Here is a 26428-nt window from a genome sequence, read left to right as displayed (position 1 = left end):
CTTTGCCATGTCGGTGTTACTTAACTCATTTGGAAACTGGCTACTGCTGCTGCATCATGGCAAGCAGGGAAGCCTAGAATACAAATTGGGGAATGAAATAGGCCCTGCTGTCTTCAATTAGCTGAGTTTCCGTGAGGAGTGTCTGGGAATGGCTACTCAGTCTGTCAGACGGAGTCCCATCCGGCCGGGTCTCCATGCTCCACATTCCATCCAGAGCACAATTGTGTTCCGCCCCATTTCAGACGTAAAACGGCGGTTTGGTGTTCCATATTGGAAACATGTGAGAGGAGCGTCATAGAAAGAGCACCATGTCACGGCAGCTGGAGCCCTCTCAAGTTCAGCCCTGCCCAGCACTCAGCCAAAAGCTCTAGCTGCAACACTACTCTTCACATTATTTTCAACATGCTTCCTTTGTGCCCAGTTGTTAAACGAACCACATGTTGCCAGTGATACTCCACCAGAGCGAACGTTTGTTTTCATGCAAACACCTTACACAGGGGGCTTGAATGCTCCGGTGTGGCATTTCAGCAGCTGGTTCTAGACTAATCCACTCATCAGTTAAATTAAAGCTTACTCAGTTGTACAGTAAATGTTACTCCTGCCTACAGCAACAGTAGATTGCACAGGACAACTAGCATATTTCCTTCTCTACAATATCTGAGATCAAGTTTTGTTCCACTTCAGGCGCTGAACTCTTCAAGGTCCACATTTCTAGACAGAATACGTCATAGTGGGCCCACATGTCTTGGTCTCTTTTCAAAGACTTCTCTAAGTGTGACTGACACACTTCTGGCAGAATCTGAAGGTCACAAGTATAAATATATATATATATATATATTTTATATATGTATATAATTTTCTGCTCATTGTATTTGAATTGTGAACCAATCGATTTTTGGGTGTATTTAGAGGATCTTCATTTATTCGCTGCTGGAGAAAAATATGGAAATGTTCAACAGTTACACTAAGTAGTAATTAGTTTCGCTCTGTGTGAACACACAGTCTCACAGGAAAGATAACATGCACATCTTTTCAAATATCTCATATGTCTGTCTTAAAGGTCAAACAAACAGATATGTGACATATGAGATGAAAAAAAAGCAGTGCATCTTAAAACTTAGAGGAAAAAAACAGATAAGCAGATATGATCATTTTACATTAAAAAGATAAATTGGTAAAAATGTACCATTTTAAACACTAGTGCAATATCTTACACTAATATCACATATAGATGAGGATGCTCAACTCTTAGAAAAACTTATTTTGTGCTTTATTATTATCATTTCAGTCTAGCTAAAGCTGTTTTGGCTTCAGAACAGTGTCTCCATGACCAGTAGTCTACTGTCTTGGATGTGTGGATGACTTCTCAATTAATTTTAGACAATGAATGAAACAATGAAATTCAATGTCATGAAATCATAATCCTTTTCTTTCCGTGGGGAACTGAAGTGTTCATGTAATTACAGTGTGTATTTGTGAGTGAGAGTCAAAGTGTAACATGGCCATCTAGTGGTAAAGTCAATTAGAGAGGATCATTTTTATCTGCAGTACTGGAGAATTGTGTGGAAGGGGAAAAAACACCCTCGTTTTCTGCATTGCTCTTCTGATGAGCAATGTAATGGAGAGAAGAGGAAGCAGAAAAGGGGAGATTACAGACAGCAGCCACAGATGATTGGCAGTATTACAAATACAACAGTATGGAAAATAAAAGCATGTATAATCAAATTTAGCGGAACACCCACATTTCCCTCCCTCTCTAATACGTAAAACAGCCACAGCAGCAGACTTCTAATTCCAAGCATTAGTACACAAAAGACCAGTGAAGCCCAATAAAGTCATACTATCAACTGAGCATGTGACTGTAGTGTGAACCCCCTGCATTCAAAAGCATTACTATCATAGCTCTCTGTGCAATGCCTGGAATGAATATGAAATAAAAGATTTATTGTGTCCGGCTGCATGAACAGTGAATACAGCTCTGCAGAATAATGTCAGTTCAGTGTCAGTGAAATATTTCAGCTGAATTCTGTAGAGTGCAAGACAGTTTCAGGATAGCAATCTGCATCTGAGAACAGTGATCAACATTGAGGAATAAAGCAGGCACATGTCCTCTGACTAATCAGATTTGTGTGTTGAAGTAGCCCTTACATTTTAGAAAGTTATGCAGCCACACCTGCAGAAATAATCAGAATTATTCATACATAGTAACTCATCAGGAAATAATCATAAAAAATGCATTCAGCTCATTAATTCACACACGATGCTAACCCTTGACTTCATCAGCTCCTTAATCTCTAATTTGCACTCAAAATCTCCATCCTCTAACCTCTTTGATAAATCAGCATCAAAGCCACAAACTCACATATGGAAGCTCTGCTCTCCGGCGATGGCCCAGCCCACAGCACGGCATGAAGGGGACCAGGGAGGGGAGGAATGGACGGCCGTCTCACAGACTCCCCGTCAGGCAGCAGCATTGACAGTATTCAGCCCCGATCCATGTCTGCACACTTTTTCAACAAGGTTGTGGATAACCAAAAGACGCAGACGCGACAAGGACAGAAGAAAGCCTTGATGGAGGAGTGAGCGGAGGGAGTAAAGGACTGCTGTATCCACACCAGCCCCCTACTTCTGTCCACTCCTCCCAAGCATGCACCTATTTCCTCTGACTCAGAAACTGTGAGAATTCAGAAAGTCAGGTTCTGACGCTCCCCTTTCCTTCCCATCTCCAGACTGTTGCAGCAGGGTACCCACCAGCTCACAGTGTGGAGAAACTGTTTACCCCACCCCCAAATCTGTACACGCTCCAGCAGATCCTCTGCGCTGCCAAATCCTCTGCAGCACTGCTGTGCTGTGGCAGAGACGTACAGTTGCAGGCTGGCACGCTGGTTCAGCTGCAAGTGGATTTAGACGCACTCATCATCACACACAAGTTCTCAGCATGGGGAGGAGTTGTAGTTCTGAATGTCCTTTATTGACCGCTGTCCTCTGCCTCTTAATGGAGGACATCGCCTCTTTGGCCCCCCTCTGCTCTTTCCTTTAATCCAGTGTGCTTTGAAAGCTTCACACACACACTTGCTTCCTTGACTTTATGTTTCCCTTTTGACTGTGTCATGTCTTCATTTGCATTGCTTTTCCCTTCCTACATACTATCTGTGCGTGAATGCTTAGGACAGACGTTGAGACAGCTACTGGTTGCTGAAGTAACTGCACTATGCCTTCATGTTATAAAAACTGTCAGTTTCTCCCGTGAAGTGGGGTGCTCCAAAAGGGCGGTCAACTGCACAGTTCCTTCATGCATGTGTGCCAAGTAGAGACTGCAGGGGTGGTGTCACTGTTTCTTTTCTCCTCATCACAAACCTGCTCTCCACGCTTGTCCTTCACTACACTCAGCTGATTAAGCCCAGAAAGACATGCAGACTCTCTGCTGCGCCATTACTGCCACGTTAGCTGGAGAACTCGCAATTTCTCTTAAGTGTTTAATGACAGACGTGAAGTGGTGGTACAGAGGTGGTGACAAATTTTAGCAACATTCTAGCAGGTTAACAAAGTCCCTGTCAGTGAAATCATCAACGTCATGTAAATTGCAAATGGTGAGGCAATATCAAAAGAAATTCCGGCTGCCATTTTGTTGACATCAGTTAAAAAAGTATCAATTTACAGAGACTTAAAATAAGTGGAGAGCACTCAATTGCACACAATCAACCCACAAACTACTATGACTATAAACGTGAAGCCTTGTTTGAACCAACTCAATTATACTGGTAATACAGCTGGTAACAGTTGCACATGCTTTAAGTATTCATGATTTGATATGAGTTGCAAGGAAAGAAGTTCCACAGAGATAAATAAATACTACTTTATCATTGTTGTTTTCAATAGCATAGATGTTATGTCTCAGAAAATCCCCCTAGTCCAGGTATTTTCCCCCTATTTCGTCCCCATGCACATTGGGCTCTGTCTTATTATTATGCACGGCACAATTAGATGCTGAAGACATCATCAGTCACTTGCAATGTTGCTTCTCTGACTGGAGCGGCCCAGACTATAGTTTATCAGGAGAATAACAACATGATTTCTTCTGTCAGATTATGCTGTGTCAAGATGAAGACAAACTGAGTTTCTGTCTCCACAAATCAGAAGTGATTGTGCTATCAGCAAGAGGCGGCTGCTCATGAAAATGTCTAGTGTTACCAAACATATATTCTACGCTTAAATTAGATCTGGGCTCGAGTGCCAAGGGTCATTTTAGGAGCTGTCCATGATAACTGATTCATTCAGCTGAGTCACCTTTTTAGCTACTGTTTTACTGAAATAGTAAATGGTCCACACTTACAGATGACACCTCTTTTAACCCTGTCTGGGTTCTAAAAAGTGCTTCACAATGTGCTTCACGTTCAGCCATTCTCACCAATACTTATACAACACTTATCAATATTAAGGTGCAGTCTATACATGCAGCACTTTTCCTCTAAAATCACACACCGACAAGCACGTTGAGGAGAATATGGGGGAGCAATGTGCAATACTTCCTTAAGTCATGGTGAATTTGCAAACCAGTTTAAATTTGAGACATATTGTCAGATAATTTGAGGTAAAGTTGTTATTGACATTTTTTTCTAATTAAATGTGCACTGTGCTTATTTCTTGCAGACAGATCTGTTTTATAAATAAAAAGAAACAAACAATGTTTGCATAAATTGGGGAGGAAACAGCAAGCCTGTTCAAAAATCCACCTACCAGCATTTCTCTTTCCAGTCATTATGCATAATGAGTCAGTCATTATGCATAATGAGTCAGTCTTTATGCATAATGACTGGAAAGAGACTGAAAATGCAGTTTTCCTTAAAAGAAATCAAACAAACAAACAAAAAACTGTGCATGGCAGATATGTCCACAGCAGACATCTGTCAGTCAGTCCACCAACTCTTATAGAAAACGATGTTTTCTACGATTGCGATTAATTGTTAATTGTACCAAGCATTGTGAAGAATGAGCCCTCTATGGAGCATTTGAGGTTACATTGGGTGTATTCAGTTATACGACACTACAGTCCCAATTAAAGTTTCGACACACCTATTCATTCATGTTGACTGATACTGTACAAGCTCAGCGGATTTTCCATACAAGGAAAATTGCTGCTTTGGTGAGTAATTACAATTTAAGGACGCAACACTGAACGGAGCGTGTGCAGTCTGTCGTAAAGCTTTGTGCATATCGATGATATTATCAGTATCTATACATCTCCTGAGGCCTCACAAACACTCAGCCCAACATAAAGCTGACAGAGTCTTTCATCAGCGCTGAAGCTTCTTCATTGTACAGCCAATATGTCACAGGCTGGGATGTGTCAGCTGTGATGGAAAGGCATCATTATAAACAGAACTGAGGACCTTACAGTGAGAAGGGAAAGCTATGTATCAGTTAACTTGGCAGAGGCTGTCCCCTTGAGAAATAGTCATCACTCACTTGCTGAAGCCGCAAATAATACTGTAAGTGAACATACCTGCACTACATAATACTCTTGTTTTAATCTAGGCTCTTGTGCTGTCATTGTGCACCTTCCAAAATCAAAGTAATTCAATAAAGAAGCTAGACTAAGACCTGCTTTAAGTTTAGCTCATTACATTTAATCAGGTAGAAGCCCAGTGTGGTGATCCAAGTAATAAAAAAGTGAAAGATGTGTTTTTTCTTCCCCTTTATCTCCATCACTACCCACAAGACGGCCTAAATCAATCACATGAGCAGCAAGAGCGAGCTTTCAAGGCATAAGAGCCAGATAATGAAATTAATCCGTCTTATGAATGAAACAACAAAAAACAGTAGGTTCCTCTTCTATCGCGTTCAAGAGGACGTCTTCATTTTTTTTATGGACTACTTCTAATTTCAGGTTTTAACATACAGTTCATACAAACTTTCTGAAATTTAACAGACTGAAGCACTAGTCAAGAACAGTGGAAGAATAATAAGACACTAAAATAACAATGTTACAGCTTTACGAACAAAACAACCGAGGGAAGCACTCTTCCATTCATGGCACAAGAAATCAAGTCCACTCACTACGAAACATTGAGAAAATCCCTACAGAAACTGTGTCCACATAGGGCATAAACATACCCCAAACAATTTAGACTTTGCTGAAACACAGCAGGAAACGATGAGTGATGAGACTGAGAAAAAGCAGGCCTTAACTTAACTTCATCTTTAAAAATGCTAAAAAGGGGAAAGTAGGGGAACAGTGTGAGGAGAAGGAGGCTGTGAAACTGAACAGCAAGACAGCTATAGATATACCCCATAGGGCTCTTTAGAGTTAGAACACTCTTCTCTTCCAGAATTCCCCTGAGGTGGCCACAGGGCTTATGGAGGATCATGGTGGTCCAAAGCTGAAAAAGTCAGAGCTGCTGCCAACTGGAGCCGATGCAATCCAAGTCAAATGGAGGATGGGTGCAGACTCTGTCCATACCATACCTACCATAACAGTAATTAAAAGAGAAAGAATGCAGGCTATTCTACAGTAATCGAAAGAGCAGGTGTGAACAACTAAGCTAAAACTGTCAGCATTAGCCGAATAAGACTCAGGATGATTTAAAACACTGAAATAGATGACATGTTCAGCCCTTTTCGATGCATAAATAAAGAAAATGTTTATTTTTCTGTATGTCACAAAAAATGAGTTACAATAGATTGATTTTGTAGGACTGTGAGAAAAAGATCCTTCACAATGATAAACAATTGTACTGTATGACCATATTCACATTAAATACTCACAACAACACATCTGACCACAAGATGGCAGCCTAGTGCCACTGTGACAGCTGACTAAGCAGCAGTAGTGACTTCCAGCTGTGTCTCTTGACTCTAGATTTTCACATAAAGAACAGTATTTTACCCGAGGCATAAATACAGCAATCTGATGCCAGCAATCACATATGGATGCCTGGAAATATGCACTATTGGAAAAATCTTGACATTAGTTGTTTAAAGTTCAAAAAAAGGTATGCAGGGTTAACGTTTCACTTCAACCTTCCAAGACTGGCAGTGGCAGCCACTCCATACCACTGCTGAGTGTATGTACCATATCCATTACATAAAAACACAAGGGTTGCCAGATTTGATAAGCATCAAAGGAATAAGTAGCCTTTTGCGTCATCGCCTTTCTCTGTTAAGTAGAAAAAAATAATCTAGGGAATAATGAAAAGGAAAAATGCTCACAATCACTGAGGAAATGGAAAGGGATTTTATTGGATCACCTTTCATCACCAAATGCATCTCACCAACCTGAATCTCCAGACAGAGTTGAACTATAATAATGTATGCTCCTGCAATGAGAGACCTCCAGAGATACGTATGTACAGATGGAGGTGAAAGAGACAGAAGGAGGCGGGTAACTCGGAGGGGAAGTGGGTAGTCTGGTGCAACCATTTACATAAACATAACGAGTGTGGGAAGCAGGAGGAGGTTAATTCTTACATAATGCTCTGTGAGTTACGCAAATCACCATTTGAACTACTGACCAACACTCATTTTCGTTCAAGGTTTTGCTGATGAGCGAGCGTTTTTCTGTTTACAGAAAGTTATGTGAGTACAGACCGATCAGTAGGTCTTAAGACCATCTGAACCTGGTGTGCATGACTGCATTTTGTACCTACAGTACTATTTCCATCAAAAGCCACAGAGCAGCCTGACATCCTCAGGTGAAGCTCGTCTGACAGCTTTCCCAGTGTTCAACAGAGCTTAGATTTTGAAAGAACCCGTCAGAAGAAATCATTCCTTACAAAGTCAGAGACTTAATTCAATTTTCTGCTAAGGACAAACTTTTATTAGCTTCCTTTTAAGCAATCCATCCCGTGTATTTAATCCTGTTGTTTGTTCTGCACTTTGTTTTTCACTCTCTGTAAAGCACTTTGTTAACTCTGTTTTTGGAGAGGTGCTATATAAAGAAAGTTTATTATTATTCAGGGTCACGAGGACTGGATCATTTCCCAGGGTGCATTTGGCAATAGCAGACACTCTGATCAAAGTGCTAGGTGACAGACAGAAACAATACTCAGTGATACTTATTTTCTAATTTAGAGAAAAACAGAAAGACATGACATGTAAATATGTGAAAAGACTGAATCTATCATACTATCCATGCCGTAACCCAGTAAACTGAATTGTAGAGATGAATGTAAGCCACATCATATCACATCTACATGATTTTCAATAACAGAATAGCTAACACAGGTAGTACAAAGGAACAAAAACCAAACTGCATTGAATGACAACATTGAGACAACTCTGATGCCACAAACAGCTACTTTTAGCTTGGCCTACATATCAGGAAAAAGGCTAAACAGCTGGCTGGCTCTATGGGCTAGTTGAGTAATTAAAAGTATGTACTGTAAAGGACTCTGCAAAAATCCACCCCTCATTTCTTTGAGATGGGCGGCTGTAGCTCAGGAGGAAGAGCAGTCGCCCATCTATCAGAAGACTCCAACTCCATGTAGTTATGTATAGATGTATAGACTTAAGACATGCTGTATGAGTATGGGTGAATGTGGCATGTAGTGTTAGAAGTGGTTTGAGTGGTCAGCTAGACTAGAAAAGCATTATAAAAGTAATTTACATACCATTTAAATCTTTATTCCAAGCAATTTAAAGAAACGTTTAAAGTTGTCTGGAGCAATAGTTGTCCAGGCTTTCCGAAGATCTCTCAGATTTATCCGTTGTACATTAGCCGCTTTTCACTCAGTTTCAGTTTAGTCCCCGCACCTGACCATTTTCAGAGGAATGTGTATTTTTGTTTGGAAAACTACCTAACACTGACCTATGACTAATTCAAGCATAAAAATGCACCTAAATGGAGGGATGAACCAGTGTTGTGTCGACACATAACAGACGACTTAGCAAAGAACCAGTTTTAAATTGTATCTTTAGGTACTTTGTTACTAGCAAGACACATGATTTGTTCACTTTTATGTTGTTGTATCTCTGAAAAATGCCAAATTTGACAGCTATGAAACAGTATTTTAGCACCAATAAAGTGATTCCAAAGACATTTTAGGCGAAAACTTGGCATATCTCAGCATGGTGTGCAGTGTCTTCTTGAAACATTTGAGGAAACTGGACAAGTGGAGGACAAAAGAAGAAGTGTCAGGCCTAAAAAACTATCTACAGCTGATGAACAGTATCTGAGAGTAAAAAAAAAAAATCCAGCAAAGACCTGACAAAAGTCAAAATCAGTTGATCCATCTGCTGTTCACTGAAGCATCAGAAAATGGTCTCCATGGAAGGGTGGCTGTCAATAAGCCATTCTTAAAGAAGGGAAACAGGGAGAAAAGGCTGAGCTATGCCAGATGACACAAGAAGTGGACTGAAAAGTCTTTTTGGAGTCCTCCCCAGAGCCCGGAATCTAACATTACTGAAGCAGTGTGGGATCATGTTGACAAAGAACGGAACAAAAGGCAACCAAGGTAGAAAGAAGAGCTTTGGAAAGACCTTCAAGAAGCCTGGAGAACTATTCCTGAAGACTAATTAAATAAATCAGAGAGCTTGTCTAAGAGGGTTTAGGCAGTGTTGAACAACAGTTAATTACCCTACCAATAGGTATATTTTGAAAAAACAAACACAAAAAAAAACTGATTCTTTCCACTAAGCACATCATTGTCTGGCCTGTAAGAGGAAATCCTTGCTGGGTGCCCAAGCAATGACCTATAGTCCATGACTGTAAGTTCTATACTTTTTATCATGACCGAGTAGCATGAGCAAAGAAATCACACAATCTGCCATCTGTAGGATTACGTCTTTGCTTATTCTAAAGAACACCATCTCCATGTAAATATAAATAAACTATCCACCAAAGGATGTTCAAGTTTGCAAACATATCTGTGACAAATCTTTCTCAATGGAGTACTAAGCTCCAGTTAAACACTGACCTTTCTACTCCCACGGCTGGGCGGGCTGGTATGGCCTGGACCTCCAGCCCTCCCAGCCTCCTCCTCCACACTCCCCCCGGGCATCAGGCCATGACCGCAGGGAGCGTCTCTCATCCTTTCTCTCGCAGCCGAGTCTCTGTCTGCCCTCTGCCCTCTCTAACTGTAGGAGCATGAGTAATTCTGCCTTTAAGGAGCTGTTTATGAGAAGTTACTGAAAGCCTGTCTTGGATCGATCACACAACAACTCTGAAGAGATGTTCTTAAGACACCTACAAGACTGAGAGGACTAGGACACATAAAACCAGCAGATCAGTCAGGAGGGTGAGCATAAGAAAACATAGAACTCCTAAAAACTCTTTTTAGTGAGGACTTAGATTACATATGGTACCTTTATGGGAGGGTGTTTTGATATGAAATCCTTTTCTTGGTGGGAAAATTCACCATTATTCAGTTGTGTTCATTTACATTATCATCCAAACAAGAGAGAAGCCTCTGGTCTGCTATTTCTTGGACTGTCTTGCAAATATCTAAAATGAGTATTTTTTGCTCAACATACACCATATGATCCTAAACATCATCATTCCTACTCTGGACAACCCTTTGAATGGCTTCGTTTCTGTAGGATGTGACAGGATATTGCACAGTGATGGTCACGCTGAGCTCAGTTGAGCGATGACTCTGACTGTAGAGGAAAACGTCATTTGGAGACAAGACTGTGGGAATGGGCATAATCTCCCAAGGGTGATGGTAAAATCTGGCAATTTGTCACTGAGCAGCTCCAGCTATGCAGTAACAGTCTGTTCAGAGGTTCTCTTTGTTCGTGAGATGAAGCAGACAAGCGTCTAGAGGTGCCGTTTTGTTCTGATCTCCTCCAGTTTCCCGTCACCCTGCCGCTGCTGTGCCAAAGACAATGTGATCTGTGCCTCCTCCAAAAAAGGCAGAAACATTCAGGCTGGAGTGTGCATCCTTAACCCGGCCCATCTTGTTCCTTTGCAGGTCTGCTCAACAAAGACCAGACCTATCCAGTGTGTTCCTCGCAGGGTCTGCTGTAAAACAGGCCACTGTGTTGAAGCTGCACTCAAAGCACTGAGGATGCAGCACAGAAGAGAGGCTTCTACTTAACATACTGTACCCAGAAGTGTTTACATATGGCTTTCACTGCAATGCACATCTTATCCCTGATGGATGATGATGACTGGGGGCGAGGTTTGATGCTAGTTTGCATTTACTGTCAGCTATTTACAACAACTTAGATACACACACACAAGTGTTACATTCCCAAATGACAGAACTGTATGCACCTTGGCAAATGATGGTGTATGTATAATTTATCTTCTGCTTAGAAAGAACTGGTAGAAGAAAGCTGACAAAACATTAGGGAAAGAGGAGGGAGGGAAGGGCATTCAACAAAGGTTGCAGATTCAAACTGGAAAAAAGGAATGCTGTTTAAAAGTTTAAGTTAAATTACAACTTTAGTTCCATCCTTACCTGGCGGACAAGACTGTTGGTTGTGGTGTCGGAGGAAGTGCTGCCATCTGAACCCTTAAACCGCCCTTTTCTTCGAGCTCCTTTGCCTTGAGACTTCATGGGGGGAAAAAAATGAATAAACCATTGAATATGTTCACATCTTTTCAAGCCTATTTTCATTCCAAACTTGAAAAAAAACATACGTACATAAAAAGCTATTTTCTATTGCTGTCATAGTCTCTTCTATTCATGCTACCCATCATGAGGTATCTTCCAGTTCCAGTTTGGGAGATTAAAGAGGAAAAATCACATGTACAAAAATGCATTACAGTTTAGCAGAAAAATAATCAGATTTAGTAGCCTGAGTTATAATTATTTCATTCTATTATTAAGTATCTAACTCGGACTGCAACTGTTTCATTATTGAATAAATATTAGTAAAATGTCAGACAATAGCAAATAGGGCTCATGTCCAAAGTGAGTTCACTGCCCAAAACCTATATCTTCCTTAGTGATCTAAAACAGACTAATGCAGCTAATACTCAGCTACAGCCACAATATACCTCTAGTTTTTGTGAACAATTCAGAAAGGCCACTAGCTTATCAAGTTGATCTATAAACAAAGCCTTGACCAGTTATTTCACAAACTGGTTTGACTCTACTTCCAATATTATGGCGCTTGTCTTTGCAAGACTCTTGACGCTTCATATGAGATTCAGTTGAACTTTAAAATGCAATTTTGTAAAGCACAAGGAGTATAGACTTTGTCCCTCATCTAATCAAGAGGAGGCTGAGGCAAATGGATCAAAACTCTCTGAGTTTGAATAGAAATGTATTATTTTACCTATCATGCATAACAAAAATGCCCGGTCCGCTGTTGGTTAAATTATTAGTGTTCTATTTGAGGTGTAACATTATGACAGGTGATGTCAATTATGTGGGTGATCTACTTTGTCAGTTGATAAGATGATGGGCTGGAAAAGTTATGCACAAGCGTTCATACAGCATATGTTGCCAATGGCAACTGTAAACCAGAAATACATTTTCGATATGCCTTTTATTCCAGCCCACTCCCTCGGGACACGTTAATCATGCATATAAAACTAAAACGCAGAGGGTCATTCTGACTGTTTTTCAAGATTCAGTCATATAGTTTGAGCTTTTGTACAACCTAACAGAAACAAAAGCAATCTAGTACATGGCAAAATTATTGCTAAAACCACTCTTCAGTATTTTTTACTGTATAATTAACACAAAGTAATGTAAAATCACGATTATCAAAAGATTATATCAACACACATATATAATCTTGGTGGAAATTTGGATTTAATTTATCTGAAAGCTACTGAAATGTATTAATGCACAATCTGTGTTCACTTTAAAAGGTGGCTGACATTAGATCGACAAACATCTCAGTATATAACTAAAAAACAAGTTATCTAAAAACATTCTCCATCCTGGCAGCAGATGCCGAGACTACGGTTGAAAACCGTTAGAAATTCCAAATTTCCGCACTCACGCGGCGCTTTCCTCGAGGCTTACGTTAGCGCAACTTAAGTTGAGCTGTTGTGGCCACCAAAGGGCACGAGGGAAGTGAACAGGTGAGCTGTTCATTTGATAAATTTTAACATGCAAAAAAAACAAACAAATAAACAAAAAACAAACAGGTAGTTAAATAGATATTAAAGTGAATTTTTATTTAAATGAACTTACTGGTAACGCGGGGTATTCTAGAGTTTCCATGAGTTTATCCGGAGGTGTTTCTTCCCTTGTCTTTGGGCTATTATGGACGACCATTACATCATTTGAAAAAGCAAATGTTCAACAAAACCTCTCGGCTTGGATAGAAGCCCCGTTCGTGGCCGAGAAAAAGGCTAAAGCGCATGTTTTTACAGGTGAGCTGAGTGGTTAAACGCTGCCGCTGCCGCTGCTGCTGCTGCTGCTGCCGCCAATCTTCAAGTTTGAGCTGGACCAGAAAAGCAAAGGAGGGGCTTTTGCGGAAGAGGTTTGCAGTTTCTCACAAAGATGATGATGTGAATTCTCGGATATTATAGCCTTCAGCATCATGTAGCCTCCGCATCAGTTCACTCCTACCCACACTGGCTGAGAGCTCTCCTGCTCCATGCTCCTCTCATCCAACGCCAACACCTCCTCGCAGCATCAAAGGATGAAAATGAACAGCATTACAGAAAAAAAAGGATAACAATGATTGAAATGCAGAAATTTAGTATACACTGGTCTGACAAAAGTGGATAAGAGGAAGACATTTTCTTCAGATCAGTTTTGGGATGACAGACTTAGAAACCAATTAGTGAAAAAGAAAGCTCAAAGTCTCTTGCTGTATTTCTATGGTGTCTAGAGAAGTGGGCACCCTCTGAATTGTTTAGACCTTTTTAAGCATCTTAAGTTCAAGTAACAAAAACAGTACTCAAAAAGCTGAAGATGGGTCTGTAGTATAATGCAAACAGTCACATATATTATGCTTCTTGACATCAGAGAGTAAAGATCATTATAGAAAAAGAGGGGGGAGCACAGTGGTGCGGTGGTTAGCAATAGTACCAGTGTTCTCTTTTGGCTTCCTCCTGTTGTCCAAAAACTGTGATGGCTCCATCTCTCCCTATGCCTGTCTTGCACTGACAAAAATGGGGTATCTTTGGATGACTCACACAGCACTCAGAGGCATACACCAAGTTTAGAGCCAGCGAATTCCATCCATCCGTCCACTATCTTCCGCTGACAAGGTTGAGTTGTCGAGGCAACAGGTCATAGACTTTTCACCTGAAGTCAGAGGAAGATACAAGTGGAACAATATGGCTAAAAGGTAAACACCTCATAGAAACGAGACGTGGGGCCAGGTAACACATAAGTTTAGGTCTAAAAACATTTATGTAGAAACATCATTTAGTAGTTTGATTGCAGTAAATTTGCGATGAAATGATCAAAGGGCAAACACAGAGCTGTTGAACGACAGTCTGTGAAACCTTTAGAAAGCGTCCCTCTACGTTCAGGTTCTCAAATATAACTGGACAAATCAACAACATACTCCTTTCAGCCAGTGAAATGTGGCTCGGTTGGGTAGAGATCACGGGATCACTGCAGAATATTCCACTACTTTACCTTCTAAACTCTGTGGTTGTTTTTGCCATATGTTTTCTGGCTGATCATCTGTGTTGTCTTCTTCAGATTTTTACGTTGTGCTCACCCGTGTTTTTTTCCCTCAGAATGCTCAGAATCTTAGGGAGAGCTCAAGTTGACGTCTCCATATATCTTGTTTGGTGTAAAAAAAACAAAGAATCTGTTTAAAAGTGTGAAAAACAGAGAACAGCAACAAATCTTTGCATTCAAGAATGAGAAAAGAGTTTAATGACAAATATACAAACTTTTACTGCTCATTTGAGGTGAGGGAAAGGTTCACCTGTTCTGTTGTGCTCCTGTATGAGATGAGCTGTGATGGACAAGTAAATAAAGAGTTGCCCATCAAGCAAGTTGAAACTATTTAACCACAGACTACATATATTGTTGCACTGCTCTGAAGTTTTTCTTATCAATTGTTGCCCTCTAGTGGCTTTGTGAGCATTTGCATGTTTACGAGGCACTCTGATTCTTCCGATTGGTGTTGAATTACCGGTCAGCCTGTGGTAACAGTTGTATAATGACACTGGTGGCTCTGAGCTGTTTTAAAGTCTGCCAAATTAATCCTGATAGTATCACAGTGATGTCATCAAGGTTACCTCATATTTATAACACAATACTGTGGCATTTCAACAAGTTGGGCATTAACCAAACACAAATAGAACTTTCCGGATCTGGCAAATTTGCCATCCGGGGTGCTATGAGATTAATGATCCTATGATCACATATAATGTAGAGACAAACTGCAGAAACCAGTTGAAAGAGCTGGTTTGTGTGTATTTGGGTTCCCACAGTATGGCTTGATCTTGATGGCGATCACCAGACCCTCAGACATATGTGACTTCATAGCTATAGTGAGTCACTGTTTGAGCTGATAAAGGCTTGAAATATCTTAATGAAGGAGGAATGAGACACATTATTGTGTCAACACATGTTGCCTGGTAACAAACAAACAAGAAGAAAATATATACAGAAAAAAAAGTAGGGAGAGCCACAAGTACATTTCAGTCCTATGGAGATGTAAAAGTGACAGTGAAATGTAAAGTTTCCGTACGTCTTCTATGAGTGGTTTGCATTTATTTTGAGAGAGGAAGAACAACCATGTAGATGACAAGCTTTGCTTTGAATCATGGTTTCCATGAATAAAGTCTACAGATGTGCGGACTCATAGGACTCTTTTATGTTGATAGGATGTATGTTTTTTTAAGTTTCATTGGTGTCTGTGATTGTTCTTAATAGGATTTGGTTCCTGCCAGATTTAAACTTGTTAAAGAAAAGGGAGACAGTTTTAGCACAGCACAAAAGTCATACAGCTTGAAAGGTGATAACAGTGAGCTACCTTGTTAGTTATTATTTTAAAGTCAGCTCCTTTACAATCAACAGGAAAACATTTTTATGTTTCCTGTTCAGTGTCTCTCTCGTAGCTTGTTTGCGTGTGTTCTTCTGCCCTGATGACCTCTTGAGCTGAACTTTTCTACTGACAGGTCTCTGCTGAGCAAGTGGGATTACTTTGTGTGTACACACCAACATGCCCCAGATAAAAGTGCTTCCTTCCTCAATCCTGGCAGCAGTTTCTGGGAAAAGGCATACACATGCCAAAAAATACCTCTGTGCTGCTAAAAAGCAGATTTACACAAAAGCGAGTGAGGTCGATGCTTTCCTGGAAATACCAAAAGGATTGGCATTTCTAAAATAACAGCGAATTTGCTGGTATAAGAGAAATTGCGGTGGACTTCCTTCTATTGTTTGAACATTTCTCGGGAAGTCTCAGTAAATGGTATCAGCTTTTTCTGACATGATACACAAATAATGCCACGAATCTGTCGATAGAACTGACTTAGCAGTTTGATAACGAGCCCAGAATGGAACATTCACATAATCACCAAGGAAAACTAATCAATGAATCTAATCCCCAGCGCAAATAGCATAAGCAATTTGTAGATGTTCACTGTTGAGACGACGAGAATTTAATCGCAGCAAGCTGATTAGAAAATGAAAAAAACCTCTTGAGCGCAATCAATTTTTTTCCCCTGAGTAATAAACTGATTTATTGTGTTGCATTAATTTTATTGTTCTGATATGTTCATCTTACTGGGTTCTTCCGCCTCCTTCTGCTGGCCCACTTTGACCACCAAAGAGCATGTGCACTGTGTGGGTCGGAGTTTCTGTCTGTTTCAGCAGCGAGCATTAGTCATCCAGGTTGGTGGATGAAGAGAACAAGTAAGCTCAGGTGGGTGGAAATGCCCTCATGTTGGATCACAGTGAGGCCTCAAAAACAAAGAACAATACCTCGGAGATGAGAAGCTGACAGAGAGCAACATTTTTCCAAACAGGGCTTCATAAATAACTGTGTCTGAGAGCAGCTTATGCCTGACAAAGAGCTTCTAGGGCTTATTTCATAACTAATAACAGAGTTTTTATTAACCATATAGGTTTTGTCAAATGATATTAGAAAATAATAATTTCCTTGAAAGCTCATTTACGTACTGCATAATATTGTGCTGATGAGTGAAAAAAAATTACGTAAAAGGGAAAATGTTGAAAATTCCCCCTGCGGAGAAATAATTACATAAAATTTAGTATTTGAACACTGTCTCCGTTGTCCTATTAAATTATGTAAAATGTTACTTGTCTTTTGTAAAAATACAAAATTAGAGGACAACAAAATCAGTAATAAAACCTCCATGTTAACTCGAGGATTCTCAGATTTCCTTTTCCATCCGTTCAAAGCTAGATGAAGAAGAAGAAGAAAAAAAGCAGATTTGCAATACTTTATTTCTTGGTAATGAGATATGATTTAAAAATCAAATGATTTGATTGTCTTGATGCAACATCAATATCGTACAGAACAACAGACGTGCACGTCTGCTCTCAGAAAAGAAGCAAATTTGAAGTCAAATCAAACGAGCCACATAGCATCCAGATTCAGGAGCACCTGAAGATAATCAAGTGTAAAAAAAAAATAAGACGACCAACCCCTAGAAATATACCATGGAAAGGTGATCCAGTGCTGAGACTATCATGTCATGAAAACACTCATTCATGTAGCATTACTGACCTACTAAAACACACCGTTTGCACACGCTAACACTTACATTTGTGAAGAGCGGGAGATGATAATTAACAAGTCAATGAAAAGTAGAAAAGTCAAAGTTTACTTCTCCTCCCCTCTGAAGAGTCGCGCGTGCTGCAGTTAGAATTTGAGTTCATGTTCAAAGAGTGCAAGCAGCAAAAGGCAGGCCCAACCCATCAGGAGACCAAGGTTCTGCAGGAGGAACATGAGACACGGCCTGTCGGTTTTCACTCGACTCATTTCTGGAAGCTGATGATAAAAAGAGAATAAGATATAATACGTCATAATGAGAAATCCCATGAAAAGACCAAAATCAGCAATGCATTCGCACATCTCTCAGTACTTTCCTGTTCTCTACCCTGTCAGTCCCATTGGTTCCTGCCACAGACACACAGTAAATCATTATCATAATGGTGGAGGCTTAATTCAGCATGCCAACATTGCACTAAACATGCCAGCATGTGTGGGACAAATGATTACCATGTTCACCACCTAATTTAGTGAGTTAGTAAGGTAGTATTTACCCAAATCAAAGTGAACCTCTTAAGCTGACGAGAACACTATCGTTGCAGGGATTTCGCCATGAAGTTCAGGGTATTTTTTTTCTTTGTTTTGTTGATGGCACTAGATAAGTAAGGCCAAAATTAGGACATTAATCCTGAGTGGAAAATTTTTGTCATCGATGCATTTAAGGTGAAAACACAGCTGTGAACCTGAAAGGTATGCAAATCAGGATATTCCTATTAAAAACAACATAGACTTGAACAGAAGTAATCCCTCTTAGTCATGTTTCACAGTACAAGTGTGTGGTGTTTTGTTTTTCTGCAGAGACACAGTTTTCTGCTGTATTTCCCTTGTTTGTTATTTTTTAAAATATCTTAATTTTGGGGTTGAACACCTGTCTGGTGTGTATAGATGCAGACTCAAGCTAATTACATTGTGAGTTGAAAACTACCTCCATCTGCTATGTTCTCCGATTACATGAGTGTGCTACCACATTCTTGATATTTTACATAAAATCTGTGCATCTCTGAGAAGAGGAGTTGAAGTGTACACTGCTTTCAGATCCATGGCTCTACAGTGACTAGCAGGGCTTTTCTCTCATATCCACCAATCAGCCACATCATTAAAACCAGCTGTCTAATACCATGTAGGACCTCCTCTGATCTGTTAATACAAGATCTTTGGGGTGTTCTGTGGTAGGATCTCGCTAGAAGGTTCTTTTTTAGGTCATGTGGGCTGGAGTGTGAGGCCTCTGTGTATCAGGTTTTCTCTGACATATCATTTGGAGGTGAGGTCAGCACCTTTGGTTCAGGGCTGCTGCTGTGATTTAATGCTGTTTCCATGCAAGGACCCACATTTTCCCAGGGGTCTTTAGAGCAAACAAGACATTTTTAGGGCTGACATTTGTTGGTTTTCTTTAGTTTTTTCACTGGATTTGAATTCGTAATAAACATTTCACCATCCCTTTAAGAGACTGCTTTACCATTTCTACCAGCGACAAATAGAGAAATATCCCAGCAGTGACAGAGAAGATCCACTGCTGAACTTCTGCCTCCGAGGAAACAAAGAGTCCGATGTAGAGGCCCATGAAGGCCGTCAGAGCGCTGAGGAAGTTCATCATCACAGCAGTCTTCACTGAAAGTCCAGAGCTGAGCAACACTGCAAAATCCCCTTAAAGATAAAAAGCAGCAACATCTTGGTCAGCCAATCATAGTGTTATCTGGAGTCACCAAGTGTTCAGAAATGAATCACAGTGTCTTCTCACCCATCTCGTGCGGGATCTCGTGACACAGGATGGCCACAGTGGTCGCCATGCCGGTCTCTGCTGAAGAGGAGAAAGCTGCTCCCACAACCAGGCCATCGGCAAAGTTATGAAGACTGTCTCCCACGATTACCATCACAGCCAGCAGAGGAACCCCTTGTCCTGGGAACACAAAGAGAGTCTGTTATTGAAGCTCATCCTCAGACCGTGGTGATTGGTCTGTCGTGCCAGACGACTAATTATAGGGTACAGCACATTAATCTGGGTGAGAGTATGCAGCTCGCTTTGAAGGAGTAGTTTAGCTTACTCTGACGTGGAGGACTGCTTGTGTCTGTATGTTCAGGAGACATTTCTGCGCACTCCAAGTCGTCCACTGGACCCTGCAAGAAAGAGACAATTATTTGAACTTTCTTAACCTCTGATTCAAATCTGAGTTGTCATAGTTAAACAAAGAGAACTGGATGAGACAGGTTAACCAAAAAAGGATATTTTGGGGACCCTTCTCTGACCAGTATATTCTGGTTATGAGGCAGACATTCAACTGTATGTACACAACTCAACACAAGCATAAAGTACTTTGTGGATTATTCAATACTTCTCATTCTGCAACATCCTACATGCTGTGTTTCTTTACTCCCTCCCACACCACTCCTCGTTTCCTGTTATATAAGAGCAGTGCAGGATGGATTTCAGTGAATTTCAGTACATTTTGTTTAGTGTGTTACTAATGGCAAATGTGTGCTGAAAGAAGTGATGGCTGACGATGAGGTCAGAATGGAGCAACTGTGCTGCATCGACCCTAAACTCGTTTGGGAAACAGAGCCTTCAGGCACAACAGTTTGTGTTTTTCCTGACGCTCAGGTGGAGGATTGTTGCAGTAAAGTGAACACAGAGGTGAATGAAATTATATTTACTTGAATAAAACTTCAACAATACAAAATGTTTTATCAACAGCTGACAGCCTCAGTTTTTTTAGCTAATATAAAAGCAGGAATGAAAGTGTTCTCTTTATGGTAAACAGTTGTATTATTCAGTGTAAAACAAAATTACCAGAAATTAAATTCAGTAAAAAAGAATATTGCCAGCTCCATAACTCAGTTACAATAAAAACCTAGTATGTGATAAATACTTAAAATATCCAGCTTCTAAAGACACTACATGATATAATATGAATTAACAGGACCACTACGATCATTTGCAACTCCAGAATAAATCTTTACATCATTTGTGGTGTCAAAACAGAGTAGATTAAAAGTAAATTTAAAAGTCCTGGATTTGGTTTGAGCTCCAAATGAGTTTTTTGCAGTTATTGGGAAGTTTCATCAGTGTACCAAATTTCACTCCTTTCTGGGGACTGTTTCAGTCCTTCGAATCTTTCTAAAAGTCGCTGTTGAGTTATTTAGTCACAAACATATGTGACAACCGAAAAAATCTGTGCATTTTCACCTCTTCTGACATGTTGAAAAAGCTTCGGCCTCGTGCTTGTTGTGCTCGTTCAGCTGCAAGTCCTCTTAAGTTGCATTATTAGTTCTGTACTCAGCAAAATAGTTTGCTGAATTAGGCAAAACCATATATGTTGCTCCAAAACCTGTATGTGTCATTACAGGATTAAGTCTGGCTTCACAAATGTGCAAGTAATTTGTGTAACATGCACCAGTGCACTCCCATTCCACATGGATGACTGCTTTTAACTGCTGATAACAAGCCATATAATCCTTCCCGTTTCTAGAGCGGAATCAGTGCTTCGTAATTTCTCAAAATAACTTTGAAATTTGATTTGCCAGTCCAGAGGATAGTTTTACACTTACACTTTTTTATGCCCAATCATTTTTCACTGACCTGCTGCCTGTTAAGTTTTGATAAAACAATACACAGTACTCATGTTGCTGGTATCAAATCTAAAATATGCTTTCTTTGTACCATGTTCAATGAAATATTGAGAGTCAGTCCCTTGTAGATCGTTGCATTCTCTTTTTAATGTTTTATTTCATAATGTTCCAATTGTTCTAGAAAACGTTTGTGCATCAGTCTGAAAAGCCAGAGGTAGATATTTTATTTGATCTCTTTTTTTCTCTGTCCTTGACATTTGGCAGCATTTGGATGTTTTGCTCCTTCATTCCCAAAAGCTGCCTCGTCGTGGTCACTATCATTTGTTCTATCACCAACTAAACAAAAGCGACGATTACAGGAATGAAGATTTTCTGCCAGCAATGCTTTTTTTCAGTGAAAGTTCAGTGAAAGTTGTAGGACTCACCAGCTGGATGGTGGAGATGGACTTCCCCCGCTGTGACTCACTGTTACAGTTCAGCTCTAAGGGAAGGTCACTGGAGTGACCCTGCAAATGGAGGAAAGTCAGGGGACGATTGTTTCTCAACAAGCTCAGTCAAGATAAAAGTATTTGTCTTTGTGAAACTCTCACACTCCAAAAGCCAGATAAATAAAATCAACCACAGTTTCGGGCTCTTTCCCAAAATACATTTCGATTTGAGTATTAGATCGACAAAAGCCTTACGTGACTGTGAGATGGGACTAAAAATGAGAATATTCTTTCAATAAGAAAAAAGCCGTAAATCCCAGCAATCAGGCCCAGAATCTTCCATAGATACTCCTTTTCTTCTGTAAAGTGCTCGTCATCGTGACTGTGAGTGCTGTCATGGAGGCCTAGGATCTGAAGAGCCCCAAAAAGGAAAGAGTTTGAGCCAGAATCGGGACACATATGTGATCGCTTATAGTGCTACAGTAGCTTTAACCTGTGGTATGAGATGCAGGAGAGCATCTCCTGAGAGGGTTCCCACTGCCAGGCCGACAAACAGCTGCAGGATGAGTGTGAAGGTCTCCTGACAGGAGTTGAAGAAGATGAGGCAGATACCGAACATGGAGCCAACCGTGATGAGCAGGACAGCAGCTGTGCTGTAGCCATACTCTGCCAGAGGGAAAGAACTTTGAAAAAACATATATATATATCTTTTTTTTTAAAGTTAGAGATTGTGAGAATCCTCAAAGTTAAATAAATGATAGAAATATGAGTAGAATAGAATCAAAACCTAAATTGTAGTAATTCAAAACTGTTGCATGGAGATACTTGTCTAATTCTTTAATTCTGTTGAAATTCTTTCTGTTTCTGTTCATGAAACTACTTTACGTCATAAAACTTTTACTTATTCAAAGTCCAACTAGTAACCAAGACTCAAAGTTTTGATTTCAATTTATTTAACAAAGTCATCAAATCCAACTCACTGTTTTTAAAATGAAGGTGGTTTTCAGAGAGAAACTATTAGATATAAAATGTCTTACTCTCGATGGCAGTTGGCAGAGACCCTCTTGTTTTTTGCTCTGCAGTCCCACAGGCATTGCCTAGCAACTGCTGAATGATGGCAGGGCAAATTTGTCTGAAATGCTCCTTGGAAATGGGCAAATGAGGGTCCAGTGCAAAAATATCCACCAGCTGATTGGCTGAAAAACATGCCTGATTTGGTTCAAAAGAAGAAACAAATTGGGAGATGGGCAGGAAGCAGTTCAACTCAGGTTTCACAGCAACTGCATGTAAACGCACAATTACAACGTTTTATCTCCAAAACCTAATAGAATATTTCTCTCGTCCTTACCTGTGCCCAATCTCTGCTTATTCCCTCAGTTTCTTGGCTGCAGCTGTCTTGTGAACCTACTGTGATGCTTCGCCTCTTCCTGGCTTGAGAGTGCGCTGCTCCTTTGTGTCCTACACCCAACCAATGAAGCAGCTCCTGCAGGTCTAAGCAAAGAAATGGCCACAAAGTAGCATCAAGTTTAATTCATTACTGGTCTGTGTCAGGATTTCTTTATTTGTGGCACTACACAGTTCTACAATAATGCAAAAGATGGTCACAAATTTGCAAATTTTTGTAGGAATACAGTGTAATAGTTCAGGGGTCTTTTATAACATCTTCATTAACCTTAACAAGGCCAGTTGGACAGATACTGTTCTGTCATACACGAGCGAAACAGGCGACACATACCTGTGATGTACACCTGAAATAATGGTCATTATTATTGAACATGAAGAAAAACAAGAATTTTTTCACAACAGTTAATAGTTTGACCTTTTTTTCAAATAAGATTTACAAGGAAGAGTGGAATAGCTTTAGACACAATGTTTGAGCATCTATCCTTAAACACGCCACAAAGAATATCTGAGGCAAATGAGTCAGTCTTAAAATATGCAACATCATGTAGATAGACTTGCAAAAGTTTTAAGAAAAGTTCAAACTTCTCTGCTACATGGAATTTAGTGACTATGTGTAAAGCAAAAGCTTTCACTTGTCGTGACAAACGTACAGAGAATTATCATCAGTCTCTGTTACAGCCTCTTTCAGCTCCAATGGATTTCCAGAACATATTTTTTGTGTTTCGGTTCACTTTTAGCTGCCTGCTTGTGAACATGTTAAATGTAAAAGCAGCCTGACAACAAACGCATGCTACTCTGATACTGAGGCAAGATTTGATACTGGCCAATATTGCTCTGTATATATTAGATATGAACTTTAAAGTCTTTGTTCTGGATTGATTACACAGACAAATGGGTGAAAACAAGAAAAAAAAAAACAATTTGTGTTCATCAGCGCAAAAATTTGTGTTCATCAGTGCAAAAACATCAGCACAAAATGTAATCCATCACAGTAATCCATCACAGTAAAAATAAACAGATGTAATTTCATATACAGGGTTTATTTATTTGTGCTGTCTCACCAACTAAAGCTTGTTCATATTTGGTCAAATGAGGTGATATAAGTGGAGAGAGCCTTGTGGATCAGATTGGAAAAAAATCCTGTTGACATACATACCTGAAAATGCAGCCGAGATTATCCTGGTAATTTTCGGAACACGCTACATAGGGGGACATTCTCAACTTTTTTTGATACTTTAAATTATACATTAATAAGAGCATTGTAAAGCAACCTGAGTTTCAGGTTCAGAGGTTGATTTATATGTTTCAAAAGTATTTAATGAAGTACAAAACACACATAGATTATCTCGAGAATTTACCTATAATCTGCAGGTTACTTGTGCAATTTAGAGACTGAAAGATGTAGTCTGTAAAGAAAGCAGGCGATGGGAGGTTCCTCCGTCTGAAACAGTGGCCTTGCAGGATATGGCTGATGATGGCTGCTGCTACTCTGGGCACAGTAGTCACCGCAGCACCTGGATTTCCGTCAACGTCAACATCTTCTAGGAGATGAGCTGCATCAATACACTGTGGAATCAGAGGTTAAATGTACCTTAACCTGTGGGCATATTTGTGAAAAGACACATTTGTCAGAAAACTATTCCTTACTTGCAAATCAGAGGAGGTGTTTTCATTAGAGGGGTGGTAGTGCTGGTTGATGAGCTGCAGAATGCTTTCTGTTTCACTGGGTGACAGGAAGCTGTTGTTCTCAGCTGGATGTAGATTGGTGAGGGCCAGAAGATAGAACTGAAAATTCTCAGATGAGGAGGGAAGGGATGAAGGGGAAGCTCCATTTGACACACACAGATCTTGGAAGTTGATAACATAGTAGAGCAGAACAGTTGAGATCCGCTGGTAGTCTTCTTCGGTGAGATAAACCTTCTCATCATCCCCTAACACAGAGAGGGCTACGTCTGGTGTCAGCCACTGTAACAAAGATAAGACCAAGCATGAAAAACAGACCAGGTTTGGGCAGATCCTAAAAACAGAAAGTTGTAAAATAGCAGATCATAGAAGTAATCAACATGAAAAGGGGGTCTACTTGTTTTCTCCCTGCACTCACTGGACTGTATATCTAGGAAATGGGTTAATTTTGTGCCATTGTTGTGAACTCAATACAAGCTCAAAAGATCAGTTCACAAATTCTATGGGGTAAGGGGAATGAGTGAAACACTTCTCCTAGTTAGAAGGAGCACCTTATTTCAGACACTGGTCTCTGAATTTCTTTAACACATTAACAGTCCACCTTAACAAACTTGTGTAGAACCTGTAAATCCGCTCTATGGAGTTTATTATGTCAAACTGGTGGATGTTAAAAGACAGACAGCATGAATGGCCCATAAAGGTCAAGTGCTTAGGTCTCCACTTTCACTCACATTCCAGCCATAACAAGCATTTTTAGTGAAGAATGGTATGCATAGATAGAATACAGTGGAGGCAAAAGTTATTATTCTTTCCCAGTTTATTATTTAGAGACAGAATCATGGTAACATTCAAATAGGTTACCTTTTCGCACATGTCCTGAGTGACACCGGTCCGCTCTGCACAGTGCACATGCCGGAGCAGCTTGGCAATAAGGACACTGATTCTGTTCTTCTGGAGCTGAGGCTCGCTGGTACTTCCCAGAGGCAGGTCCAAGGCCCTGACAGCGTCCGGCAGGTACCCCTGGTTCGGACTTTTCCCCTCGAGTGCTCTCCCCAACAGACAAAGATGCAGCAGGAGCAGGAGACATGGAGCAGTGCTCCTGAAGCGCATGTTCCAATCCAGGGCTGTCCGTCGAGCTCCCAGGACTGGCTACGGGATTTAGACAAGGAAGTTGGATACAGAAAACATAGACAAGAAAATTCAAGAGAAAGATTTGTAGATAGAATAGAAAGCTCCTGAAACAGAGGAGCAGAGATTTGCTCTTGCTGAGAGTGGCATTAATAATAGGACGCCTGATCTGATGGAAGACAGCAGGGCTCGGTAGGCACCCTTCATCTGAACCAGTCCTTACAGTACAGAATGGTCAGGCAAAGCCTGGGCCCCTCAGTCAACAACAAAAGGATTAGTGCAGGCAAGTAAGAGAGAGCACAGGGCAGGGAGAAGTGGGTATGCAGTGGGGGAACTGTGAAGAAAATAATTAGTACTCAGGAAAAGCTAGAGACTATTCAGTCCTTTTACTACTAACGGATTGTAACAGCCCAGAAAGACTGAGCTTAAGTGATGTGCAGGTCCCATATAGGTGACTGGAAGTGTTTAATGCCTCTTTAGTTTTTGCATCAAAATGGGAAAACCCTTTGACTGTTTTTCAGTCTGATGGATAGAACAATATTCTGATGTTTGAATCAGTTTCCTCATTTAGCAGCATCAAAAGTTAAAGAGAAATAAAGAAGCTG

At 40.3% G+C, this 26428-nt stretch overlaps 2 protein-coding genes across 6 annotated transcripts in view; both read right to left on the bottom strand.

Moving 5' to 3' along the window:
• Positions 1 to 13509, bottom strand: part of cacnb2a (calcium channel, voltage-dependent, beta 2a) — a 64716-nt gene extending 51207 nt beyond the window's left edge. The window contains exons 1-2 of one of the 3 annotated variants that reach the window (XM_072378238.1): positions 13095 to 13509; positions 11403 to 11495 (exon numbers count right to left, since the gene is read on the bottom strand). In XM_072378238.1, the coding sequence (XP_072234339.1) occupies positions 11403 to 11495; positions 13095 to 13178 (177 nt within the window). In that variant the 5' untranslated portion in view covers positions 13179 to 13509. Of the gene's footprint in view, positions 1 to 2362; positions 2808 to 11402; positions 11496 to 13094 lie in introns of those variants that run through there. The other 2 variants (XM_072378240.1, XM_072378241.1) reach the window with 2 other exon arrangements.
• A 3853-nt stretch (positions 13510 to 17362) lies between these two features.
• On the bottom strand, positions 17363 to 25838 carry LOC140284620 (zinc transporter ZIP12-like). Of its 3 annotated transcripts, XM_072378534.1 has the most exons (12): positions 25557 to 25838; positions 24660 to 24977; positions 24371 to 24578; positions 22957 to 23099; positions 22646 to 22817; positions 22102 to 22274; positions 21864 to 22019; positions 21606 to 21686; positions 19659 to 19731; positions 19355 to 19513; positions 19073 to 19260; positions 17363 to 17835 (listed from the first exon to the last, which is right to left on the bottom strand). In XM_072378534.1, the coding sequence occupies exons 1-12, from the start codon at positions 25803 to 25805 to the stop codon at positions 17707 to 17709; spliced, it is 2049 nt and encodes a 682-aa protein (XP_072234635.1). In that variant the 5' UTR covers positions 25806 to 25838; the 3' UTR covers positions 17363 to 17706. The 3 variants fall into 3 exon arrangements, with proteins under 3 accessions (XP_072234635.1, XP_072234636.1, XP_072234637.1); XM_072378535.1 differs by lacking the exon at positions 19659 to 19731 and having other exon boundaries at positions 19355 to 19532; positions 21561 to 21686; XM_072378536.1 differs by lacking the exon at positions 21606 to 21686.
• Between the last annotated feature and the right edge of the window lie 590 nt (positions 25839 to 26428).

Source organism: Leuresthes tenuis, unplaced genomic scaffold (assembly GCF_036924035.1).
Source record: "Leuresthes tenuis unplaced genomic scaffold, fLeuTen1.0.hap1 SCAF_24, whole genome shotgun sequence".
Taxonomy (NCBI): Eukaryota; Metazoa; Chordata; class Actinopteri; order Atheriniformes; family Atherinopsidae; genus Leuresthes; species Leuresthes tenuis.
This window is presented reverse-complemented; position numbering and strand designations above follow the sequence as displayed.